At 40.6% G+C, this 12401-nt stretch overlaps 1 protein-coding gene across 1 annotated transcript in view; it reads left to right on the forward strand.

The window, feature by feature from the left end:
• CAT (catalase) overlaps window positions 1–3732 on the forward strand; it is a 39449-nt gene extending 35717 nt beyond the window's left edge. The window contains exons 11-13 of the mRNA XM_019551931.1: window positions 1398–1505; window positions 2134–2220; window positions 2898–3732. Of these exons, the coding sequence (XP_019407476.1) occupies window positions 1398–1505; window positions 2134–2220; window positions 2898–2963 (261 nt within the window). The 3' untranslated portion in view covers window positions 2964–3732. The remainder of the gene's footprint in view (window positions 1–1397; window positions 1506–2133; window positions 2221–2897) is intronic.
• The last annotated feature ends 8669 nt before the right edge of the window (window positions 3733–12401 follow it).

Genomic DNA, 12401 nt, shown 5'->3' on the forward strand with positions numbered 1-12401 from the left:
CCCCCCCAGCCCCCAGACTTAATGGCAGGATGCTACTTTCCAAGCTGCCTGGCTGCATTCCTGACCACATGCATGCATACAGTTATGTGTATGCATGTGGCATTTATCAGGGACATTAGTTGACTATACCAGCCAAAAACCAATAGCCAATAATATTAATTTTTCTTTTACTGGTACCAGTCCAATATGCAACCGATATAATCGGTGCACATCTAGTCTTGTTGCATTACTAAATGCACACAGTTTTACTTTTAAACATATTTTACCACGTCCTCACTTTCCTCCAGCCATTTGAATAACATATATCTCCTTACTTATTGCTGCATTTTACTTAGTATAATGTTATTTCACTGGAACTTTTAAGAAAGTTTTTGTTGCGCTTAGCAATAGAGATGATAAATTGTTAGGTCCAAACTCTGACCACTGATATACAGATCTGGAATAAAGCTCAATTTAATTAGTGATTGCTTCCTTGTATCACTGATTGGGTAAGCAGACAAACTGCACTGAACATTAGAAATGCTAAATTGATTATCTTAGATTAGAAATGAATAGTATTGTCAATTGGTCTTACTCAGGCCAGGTTATTTGTTGTTTTTTAGAAGAAGTACTAGCTTGAGAAGACAAATAGACTAGCATTCAGATTTATGTTTTGATTAGAAAGAATCAAATGTTAATATTAGAAATTGTAGAAGTTAGATATCAATGCTTACAAAAAGTATATAGAATTCCACATTTTAACTTTTTTGACAGATGGCCCAGAAGAATAATGTTCTTGGTGTTAGGATAGGCAGGGGTGGTCACCCCTAGCCTGCACGCCAGATCTAGCCTCACAGCATTGTCATCTGGCCCACAGGGCAGTAGGGTGGTACCACTCCCCCCTGCTACCAAATTTCTGGACCAGTGGGCCAGAGAGCTTGGCCCTGTGTAGTAGATTAGGTGTGCAAGGTGGCACAGGGCCCCTGGACCCAATCTGAGTTTTTGGGGTTTTGTATCCTAGCATGAAGAAGTAGTGCAGGGCCTCATCCCAGCACTGTCTGATTTTAGCATGCATCTGGTCCCAGGCCACTCATTTGGCTCACAGGGCCAAAAGATTTGAGCGCCACTGTGCTAGGAAGAAGCATGGCTGCATCTTTAAAGTTGATGGCAAGGACCTGATTTTGACCAGTAGCAGATCATTCTTGTGCTTTATCCCTTGTCACATATAAAAGCTTTAGGAGTTTTGTACTGTGGGAGGAAGTGGTTGGTTATGCTGAAAGAATGACTAATCAGTATTTTCTGCTATCTATAGCAAGACTGTGCTCTAGCAATTTAACAGCATTTGCTGGAGAGCTGTTTATACATTAGATTAAATACTGGCATTTCCTTGCATATAAGCTTCTGTCTTTCTTCATAAGGTGCGAGTGTTCTTTACCAAAGTGCTGAAAGAAGATGAACGCCAAAGGCTCTGTGAGAACATTGCTGGTCTTCTTAAAGGTGCTCAGCTTTTCATTCAGAAGAAAGCTGTAAGTAGATATAATGGTGTTAGCCTGAATGTTATAGTAATGATCAATGTAGAAATAAAAAGAAGAACAGAAAGTTGTTTGTTTGCTTTCTGAATCCAGTTGAATAAGTGGATGTTTTTTTCTGTATTGTACAAAACATAGTAAAAACTTCTTAGTTACGTTATAGAAAACTTCCAGCTTTGTGAGCTGGCAGTTTTAACAGACTGTACTCCAGCAGCAAAGCAGCTTGTGCTTCCTGAATTGTGGAGCGGGTTAATAGAATTTTAAAGATGTCAAAATAAAGTGTTAAACTGCATCCCTACTTTGCCTTAGGTGTTTCAGTTATGGGTAACTAACAGTTGAAACATTTTTTCTCCTAGTGTACATAAATCAGAGGAGATAAAAGGCTCCAACTCACCCTTTCTCAGTGGGAGACACTTGCTTAATTTGTGTGGTGACCCTATGTGATCTAATTGCAGATAGAAAATTCCTCAAATTTTTTTCCTGCTATTTGGTCAGTGGCTTACCTTTCTTATTACATATGGGATGTTGATTGCAGCCTGTAGAGTTTGAGAAAAGAACAAAGACTATCTGAAAATGAGAAATGAATTTAAGTCTATTCCTGACTTAATTTGCCTTCCTCTTTTAGGTGAAGAACTTCACTGATGTTCATCCTGATTATGGTGCCCGTGTTCAAGCTCTCCTGGATAAGTACAATGCTGAAGCTGGGAATCCGGTATGTTAAAGATTCAGGAAGCAGGAATTCTTGTGGATGATACCTTTTTTTATAGGACCAGCTACATGGGTGGCATAGACATAGGCAAGCTTTTGGATATCACAATACCCTTCCTCAGGGAGAGATGCAGACATAGCAGAGCTAAATAGCAGATGAAACAAAAACATGTACAAAACTCTTTAAATAAAAACAATATAAGAGAGATTACAAGGTAGCTAGCAGCAGAAGAGATGCAGTGAGAACCTGATGATGAAAGAGCAAGATTGTTCAGGAGGGTTATTAAGTCATCATCTCTATTAACTCACTGGTACTTGATGTTCAGTTTGAGTACCAGAACTGTGAGGTCAAACAGGAAGTAATTCTTCTCCTCCCATCCTCCCCGCCCCCTACGAAAAATATTTTCCTACTGGTGTTCTAGTGTCTCCGTCCTTTATTTTATTTTTTTTGGTAGTGATTGTTTATTTTGGTATAGTGGGGATATTTTCAGGGCTTTTTCTTTTTGTTTCTTCCTAGTTTCATCCACATAGTTGTCATGAGGGCATTTGGTGCACTGGGATAAGGTATACTACATTCTGGGATAGATAGGTGTATGGTCCAGGGATTTTGATGGTAAATTAAACTGATAGGATTTGTCTTAAATAATTTCTTTTATAACTTAATTTCACACTTTTTTAAAGGATGTGATTAGAACATACACACAAGATACATCTCGCATTTCTGCAAAGGAAAAAGCTAACCTGTGAACTGTGCTATTGGAAATCAATCCGTCCAGAGACATGTGTCCATCCAACTGGAGAGTAAGCTGTTGAAGACATGAACGAATGTTGGCACAAAATAAAATTTGTTTTTGAGACTTTAAGTAACCATTTTGTCTATACTTACTTATTGAAATAGAAATTAATGGAACCTGATAACCTTCGTGCCTTCTAATACTTCTCTAGACTGTTAATGAATGTTGGTAGGCAACCTTTCTAATTTGAGGCTTTTCTTTTCCTAGAAAGTGAACTCAGCATTTAATCACAAATCTGTTTCAACTGCTTTTGAGTGCAAGGCCCCTAACTTTTTTTTTCCTAGCTAAATTACTGAAAAGAATGTATAATAAAACAACTGATTATTAATATAGTGAAGCTGATTGTTCTTGCTAACGGAATGAGATCATTCAGTACTTCAAAAATAAATAAAAACAGTGTATGTATTTGTTCATTGCAGCCAGTTCACTTGAAAGCAGAAAGTAAATTCCAAAATTATAAAGGAAGTTAGTAACAACAAACACACAATAATTGCGTTGCTTCAAACATTATAGCTCAAGTCTTGTCTTGCAATGAACTATAATTGAAGGCAATTAGAATGACTCCATCTGGATATGAATTCTATGAATATAGACGATATTAATATTAGCAAAGCTGAAAGACGCATGTTCTTTTGCTTATTAATGTTACATTGATATATTTCATGCAAGAATTTTTGCTTTTAATCATATTTACAATTTCAAATAAAATTACTTACATTTACCAAATATGATTTTGTTCTGCTTTTATGCCACAGAATCATAGAATCCTAAAAAAATAGGGCTAGAGGAGAACTTAGATGGTTATCTAGTCTAACTGTCTACTTGGGGATGATCCTGCCTTGAATAAACCACCCTAGTCAAGTGTCCATTTAACCCACTATTGGTGGGTGCAGACTCCCACCTGTAATCTGGAATGATTTTTTGTAAAGTATTCTGAGGTACTTTACCTTGATTGGACAAAACGGAAGTTCACTGCTGGCTCCATGGGAGATGGGAATCTAGCTGTCAGCTGGGAGCCTGCAGCCCAGTTCTCGTAGCAATGGCCAGGCCTCCACAGCCTGTTTCCTCTCCACATCCCCCAGCTCCATGCTTGCAAAGCTGGGCAGGGAACAAGCCCCTACCAGCAGGGAGCTCCCAGTACTGGCTCCGTGATTGTGGGGCTCAGGCAGGGAGATAAGGGTATCCCAGTCCCCCACTCCCTGATCATAATTGTGGAGTGGGGGCTGAGAGATAAGGATCTCCCAGCTCCCACTCCCCAGTCATGAGCTGGGGGCTTGTCTCCTTGCCCTGGCAGCAGGGAGCTCCATAAGTCCCCTCCTGGACTCCTGCAGCAGAGCTTGCCCCGGCAGCAAGCAGCTCCTGAGGGCAGGGAGCTATTCTCTCACCCTCCTGGTAGATGGTTGACTGGGAACAGAATTTGCTGAGGACTGTAGCACTGTTACTAATCCTGAGGAAATTTGCATTTGCTTCCTTTTCCCTTGCTTACTATGCCTTGATATAATTGGTTGATTGGTAAAAGGGAGGCACCGTTGTGTCGCAGTGAGCCCTTGTCTACACTCAGTCTGTGGGTTCCTTCTGAACCCTGCTGTCTTATCCTTTGGCACCAATATGACCCCCCGGCTTGGTCCTGCCCCCAGGCACTAATCACCTTAAGGGCTAATTTTGTGGCCTCCAACCTCCCTTACAGCCATGCCCATGCCTTACAGGTAGTACCAATTAATTATTTCCCCCTAGTAAAGTAACTGTAGCCCCAGGCTCCCTGTTATACTACAGTATTGCCAACCCCACCCTGTCAAAAATCATGAGACAAACTTACAAATCATGAGATCTGAATGTAAATCGTGAGATGCTATTTTTGAAGTGTGTGGGGGGGGGGAGCTATTTGTGAAGGTGTCGGGGCTGTGGGGGGGTGTTGAAGCCCAGAAGGGAAGGACCTGGACACTGGCAGGATGTGGGGTACTGTGGGTCAGGAGTGAGGGGCAGCAGCAGGGATGTGGAGGCTGTGGCTTGAGAGTGAGAGGCAGGCAGACAGGCGCAGAGGCAGGTAGAGAGGCAGATGGGTTGGGTTGCAGGTTGTGCAGCAGTGCCGCAGGAAGCTCATCCAGAAGCACGGGGGAGGGGTAGATGGCTCCTTGCCCCTGAGCACACCCTGGGGGGGAGGCATGGAAGGCACGTGCCCCCTGGATTTGTGTGGGGCAGAGGCAGGCTGCCCGCTCTGTGCCCAGCTGCCTTTGCCCTAGGAGCCATGTGACCTCTGCCCATGCACAAATCTGGGGGGGCAAGTTCCCCCCCATGCCTCCTCTGGGGGTGCAGTGCATGCAGTGGCAGGGAGCCGCACCCCTTCCCCTGTGTCTCTGGATGAGCCTCCTGTGGCTCTGTGCCAAGCCCTGCCCTTGCCCCGGGCCCCATTCACCACCTACTCCTTCCCTCACCATGGGAGCCTCGATCTGCCCCACCCTCATCCCTACCCCTTCCTCCTCTCCCCACCCCTTCCCTTCCACAGACTTACCAGTTGGGTGCTCTTTACATGCACCAGAAGGAAAAAACCCGAGATCTGAAGGTTTTATCCTGAGGTTGCAAGTCAGAGTTAATTTGACTTGGAAATTGTGAGACTCCTAATTGTGCTCAGACTGTTGGAAGTCCAGTTCAACAAGTTCCAATGGCCAATATCATAGTATGCAGTAATGCCAACTCTCACAATACAAAGTTCTGGGATAAAGCTGATAATAAAGCAATGTTAACCTAAGTGCTTTCCCACTGAAAATAGAACTGCTCTAGAGAGTGGGCTGGCTTCTCTCCAGGAAAACTGATTTATTGTGCGGGGGGGGGGGGTGTTACCTGATTGGGGTGTCTGGCAGGGTGGATAAAAATTTATTTTCTTTTTTAATCCAAAAAAAATCCAATTTTTTTTTTTTTAATTTTTAAAATTTTAAGTTCCAACTAAGTTTTACTTTTTAAGAATAAACCGTTTAAAAATGAAATTGGAATGTAATACAGTATAGACTAAGGTATACATTTAGTATAGCATAGACTAAGGTATACATTAAAATAATACGTTGAGTCAATGAACCTTTACTAAAAAGGCTGATTTTCTTCTATGTAAGAATAAGGATGGAAACGTCTAACTTTTGAGGTAGTCAAGCTTTAAAAATGCAGCATGATATTTCATGTGTTAGGGGCTTGACCCTGCCAGGGGTACAGGATTTATACTACTGTATGCAAAGGAGCAGCAAGAAGATGAGAAGAAGCTTAGAAGATAAGAAAGCAAAGCTGAAACAATGTTACAGATACAGTGCTCATTTTGCAAATTTCAACGTTTTTCTTTATTGCTGGAGTACTTAAATCTTTGGCTAAAGGATGCATCATATATTTCCATCACAGCCAGTTTGCTACAGCTTCAGTGAAGAGAGCTGTGGGATCCAAGCTAATTCTCCTGCAAGGTGTCTGATGGAATTCAGCAGTTGACTGCTTTGAGCTATTTGCTAAGAGCTGACCTATTCCGACAACCATCTGTGAAGAAAATCATGACAAAATTGATGGAAGTATTACAGCTAGAGTAGTCAATATTGGACTAAAGAGAAATGTAGAACATATTAGTGGCATGCAAAATGGGCCATATTTGATTCGGATTTGGATTTGGCCCGAATTGGGGGATAGCGATTTGATTCGTTGATTCAGATCACAGTCCTGATTCAATTCAGTCAAATCCAAATCTGAAGATTCGATGCTGACTTGGAGAATCAGTGATTTGGCCATAGACACAACTTTGAATGTTTTTTCTATGTACCTTGAGGTACCAGGTGGCTCACAAATGCTGCGATGGTTGGGCAGATGGAGTGGTCCTGCAGGAGCGTGGGGGGCCCCCGCATGTGCTCAGTGGCAGACCCAGAAGTGGACCGGAAGTACTCCCGGTCCGCTTTCAGGTCCGCTGCCAAGCGCATGGGGGGCCCCCACCCTGCATCGCCCCGGCCCGGTGATCAGCTGCAGGTGGACCCTGAGTACCACCCCCTCCCCCCGCACAACCCAAGAGGCACCAGTTGCTGAGCTGGGGGAGGGTCCCCATGTGCTCTGTGGTGGACCCAGAAGCAGACTGGAAGTGCTTCTCGTCCACGTCTGGGTCCACCACCGAGCACGGTGGGGACCACCCCCCCATGCTCCTGTGGGATGCTGCATCTGCCCCGGCATCTCAGCGTTCATGAGCTGCCTGGTACCCTGAGGTCTGTAGAAAAAACGTTTAAAGCTGTGCCCATGTCTGAATCATTGAATCTCTCCAAATCGAATCAGAGGGTTCCGATTCAGTTGCAGGGGTGGGCAAAATGCAGCCCGCCAGGCCATTCTATCCAGCCCACAGGACCCCTAAAAATTTAGAAAATTAATATTTATCTGCCCTGGGATGCCTGTCATATGGCCCTCGATAGCTTGCCAAAACTCAGTAAGCAGCCCTCCGCCCAAAATAATTGCTCACCCCTGGATTAAGGGGTCTCCTGATTTGATTCAGATTCTGCCAGATCAAATCAGTGACTGAAGCTTCGCACAGCCCTAGAAGATGTGCTGAGTATGCTAAAACCTATTTCCATAGCCTTGGACAAACTACAGAAATAGTGCTGCTCTATTGTGGATGCTGTTGCAATACGGAAAGAACTTCAAGAAACATTAAAGCAAGAAATGCCTGACAACAAAGTTAAATTGCATTCAGTAAAGAAGCAGATGGATCAAACACCAATTTCACCTATTCACCTAGCCAATATGCTTAAAGTACCAGGGTGGATGTCTAAATGCCAAAGCAGAAAATACTGCTATCAACTAATCACCCATCAATCATGCCAACCATAATAAATTTCAGAGCTGGAGGTTAACCATTCATGTAGTGCACATTTGCTGAGGATGTTTTAAAGAAAGTTGTACCCCTGAGTTGGAGGAAGTAACTAGCGAAGGGCCTGGAAACAGTTTGATGAACTGCTAAACCAGTTTTTACCATCAGTAGCCTCTTCTGCAGGTGCAGTAAGAGTACTTTCTTCATTTAGATCAGTTTATTCAAAGCTGAGAAATTGATTGGGAGTTAAAAAAGCAGGAAAACTTGTTTTTTACTTTTCCAGTCTATGAATAAAATGAGGATGACATTCATGAGTTCTAAAGCTAGAAAGAAAGGAAGTAAAAAATTTCAGAACAACATAGTTTCAGGCAAACAGCCTGAAAATTTCAAAAAAAAAAAAAAAAAATTATGGTCTCATTTTAAGGAGAATTAGGCAAGTAGTAACTTAAGCTCAAATAATGTTCACCTAGGCATTTTAGGAAATTGTCCACAGGGTGATCTGAAATAACTTATTTAATTTGCTAATCACCTTTCAGACTTCTAATACGATAGTGGTTAGTACCAGTGTCTAATAAATTAGATAGTTGCAAATGTCCACTTTGATTTTTAAAAAGTTTCTGTATGCAAAATATTTCAATAAATTTAAAGTGAGTGTTTTCTGTGTTTAATTACATTCAAGTTGCTATCTTAATAAAGCTTGATTACAAATATGAGCAAAAGGTTATGTGAATAAGATACATATTTCATCTTTTTATAGCATACTAAAATCTAGGGTTTCTAACAATCCAAATATATTAAGCTGTAGATACTATATAACTTACATATTCTATTACAAGCTTATGATATCTATAATATGCTATTAATTCTATAATATATAAATATTGTATCTATTGACACTATTTTATACTATAGTACTTATTAATCATATATTAATTAGCTTATGTGATATATAACTAAATAATATACTAGATGTTATGTCTAATATAAAATAATTCAGCTTTGTACCTATGTACCATATCTCCTGTACAAATGGTATTTCATTGTAAATCAACATATTCTAATTGTTACATCAATGAATGAAAAATATACACTTGGAAAGTTAATAAAAATCAATTATTTAAATTGGGTTTTTAGCTTGCTCGTTTAAATCAGTTTGGTTGTTTAGTTTAAATCAGTCCACCCTGGTGTTTGGTAGCCTCTTGTGGATGATTAAATCAAGCACATAACACAGGAGACTGGAAAACGTCAAAGCAAACCAAAATCAATCGTACAGGACTTTCTCTACTATGGGTTTGGTCATTTTTCCCAGACCAAACCTGATGTGGTGAGGGGAGCCTGCCAACCTGAACTCAGACGGGTGAACTAGTGTGAAGTGTTGTAGTGTTCTGGGCATTTTGTTTTCCCAATGAATTGTACTGTCTGTTTTCTCTTAAGTAAAGAATAATTGCATTAGATGCCTTTTGCCAAGCCTATGCCTATTTGGTTTTTGTTAGCATGCATCCCTAAAGGGTGTAAACTAGAAGACTCATGCCTGGGGAAGGCTTGGGGAAATGTCACTGAACTCAGGTAGTAGACTTAAATTGCAGGCTTGAGAGCCTGAAATTTTGCCAAGTCCCAGCACGTGCAGGGCCTAAGGGATTTGGTATTTGGAGTCTCTCAGAAGTCTGGTTAGTGTCCAGTAGTGCAGGTTTGAGCAGATCTGTCATTAGAACTGCCTATATTTGAATTTTCTTTTTTTTCCATGTGCAAACTGAAAAAATGCAAAATTTAATTTTAGATGAACCATAATTAAAACAGTAATATTTTCGCAGAAAAATAAAACAAAAGAAAAAATATAAATTTAATTTTGGATTGAGAAACATTTTTACAAGAATTCTAACCCTTTACCTGCATTTTGCAGTTTGTTTTTAAAAAATGTAATTTTGAAACAAAATAATGGAAAGTCTGATTTAGAAAGTATCAAAGCAAAGCATCTTGACTTCTGAAAATTTCCTCTTTATTTTTTTTTCTCCAAGACTATTTACTTAAGTTAACCCAAATACGTGACTAGTTTCTTTCCCTGTGAAACTTTCCTTTTTGGTAAGTAAATTGTTCACTACATTTTTTAAAAATATCCCTGTTCTATTCATGACAAGTGTGTGGAGATTTGCTTCTGATTCATAGTAAAGTCTATGTATTCTAAGGTCTTGGTCGTGTGCTTCCCAGCCAAGATTCATAGCATCTGTTAAAAGAGCCGTAGGAGTTGGTTGCCAGTATTAATCATCAACTTTATAATGAACAGAGAGGTTGCACAAGGGAAAACAATCACCTATTTGCAAGCTCTTCTACATGTCCTTCTACTCATTCACTGTTGCCTACAAATGATAAATTCAAGTCTCAGCCCTAGTAATAAAACATTTGTTTTTTCTATTGATAAAGAACCAAGCGTTTGGTTGAATTGTTTATCTTCTGTCCACTTCCCAAGATCAATGTGTACCTTGAACCTGCACATATCTGAGCAAGATAGGGAAGCTTCACATATCTCTTTTGTGCTATTTAGTAATCCCAAATTACAATGTAGTAATTGTAGTTGAGGTATCTGACAGAGTACAATGGAAGTCTGAACATACTTGTAGATGCACAGGAGAGGGGATTTTACAATGCAAACTTAACAGCTTTTATTTAAAAACAAGTGTCAAAGTGCTAACAAGTTTATAAAACCTTGTTTCTTATATAAGAGAAACACTTGTTAATGTGCTTATAAAGTGAGGAACCACTGACTTGAGTATCAATTTTGATTTTTTTAAATTCCTCTGTTTTGAAATGTTACCAGTTTAACATAATCCAGACAAAGCAGAGGTGATAGTGGTAGGCAGACCACTTGACTTGGTGGGTTTGTGGGGTGGGGCAGACACATGCCACTGGGGTTTATCCTCTCCTTGTCTCTTGGATTCACAGCCTTTGCTGCACCTGGATCTTCAGGTGGCAGTGGTGGCTTGGAGTGCCTTTCACCAAATCCCTTTGGTGTGAAGGCTGCAACTCTTTCAGATTCAGATCTGCTACTATCATCTGTGCCTTCTTAATCAGAAGGCTAGACTATTGCAGTGTACTCTACATGGGGCTGCCCTTGAAGACTGTCTAGTTGCAGGTGGTGCAGAACACAGTGGCCTGACTTCTGATTGGTGTGGATCACCAGGAACACAACTCTGGTGTTCCAAAGACTGCGTTCGCCCCAATAGCTTTCCAGGCAAAATTCAAGGTGCTGGTTTTGACCTAAAAGCCCCTAAATGATGAGGGCCCTACTTCTATAAGACACTTTCTCCCTTATGCCCCATCAGGATCCCCAATGTCAGCCAACAGTAGCAACCTCCTGCAAGTACTGTCAGTGCATCACATGCATATGGCAAAAATATATGGAAGGTCTCAGCATTGCTCTCAGCTCTGGAATTGCCTCTCTTTTGAGACCCACTGAAGCCCGAGTCTTGGCGTCTTTCAGTAAGACTTTCCTATTTGGGTAGACTGGTATATTGTTAGGGAGTTTCTGTTTTATGTTGATACTTTAGTTGGTTTCTCATCCCTGCAAGTTTCTCTCTCTCAAGTTTTCAACCTGGTAGGTGTAGTCTAATTTTCAACTGTAGTGCTCAGTCTTAAAGAACTGAAGGGCTATAACAGACTCAGATTAGAGTTGCCTTAGACAAACAGAGATGTGAAGTTACATAACTCTAAGAACTGTGTTTAATTTTAAATAAGGCACTAGATTATGTGGTGTGTGTCTGTGTCTCACTGAGTCTGTTAATCTGCCATTCTGAACTATGAACTATGCTTTTTGTTTACTGTAGACTTTTGGTGATCCGAGCCAGAATGGCAGATTAACTCCTATTCACATCAGGAAAAATCAGTCCTTTTCTATATAAGGTGGAGGTGTTGCGTTTAAGACTTGAACATTTTCCAATTGAATTTTAATCTGTCAAAAAAAATTCTAGTTTGAGAGGTTTTTTTGAAGTAGCATTTTTGGATATATTTTATTTATATATCCTTTTCTTCAACCAAAGTAAAAGATGACTAGAGAGAGGCAGTCGTGAAAATGATTAAAAGTGTTGTCAAATATACAAAGTAGACAGACAAAAATAGGGAAATTAATCGACTTCCATGGTTGATATTACTTACTCCATGTGGGAAATAGACTGAAATTCAGCTCGAGATCTGGATTGCTCCACAGCCTGCTGTCTTGTGGCTGTAGATCGACTACTACCATAGGTTCTCCCAGTCCTATGCTTCATGCAGATTCTGATAGAAATTGTAATCATGCTTTGTTAGACAGGAGTTTCATTTTTTAGATCTTCCAAGTTTCATGCCCTTGGCATTACACCCCTGTCACCTGCCAGATCCATGCTAGAATATCATGGAATTGAGGGAAGAGAGTTGCTTTCCCCCTCCTCCAAAAATGTGTGTGTGGGGGTTTTTTTGTTTGTTTGTGGGGTTTTTTGCTTCATTTTGTTTTTTGGGGTTTTTTTTTAAGGGAATCAGCACTGGACCTGAAGCCCAGATAACATGGAACTGAGCTTGCTTCTTCTACTGGGTACTGTTAATATGTCTGCA

The sequence above is a fragment of the Crocodylus porosus genome, unplaced genomic scaffold (assembly GCF_001723895.1).
Source record: "Crocodylus porosus isolate Cpor-Errol unplaced genomic scaffold, CroPor_comp1, whole genome shotgun sequence".
Taxonomy (NCBI): Eukaryota; Metazoa; Chordata; order Crocodylia; family Crocodylidae; genus Crocodylus; species Crocodylus porosus.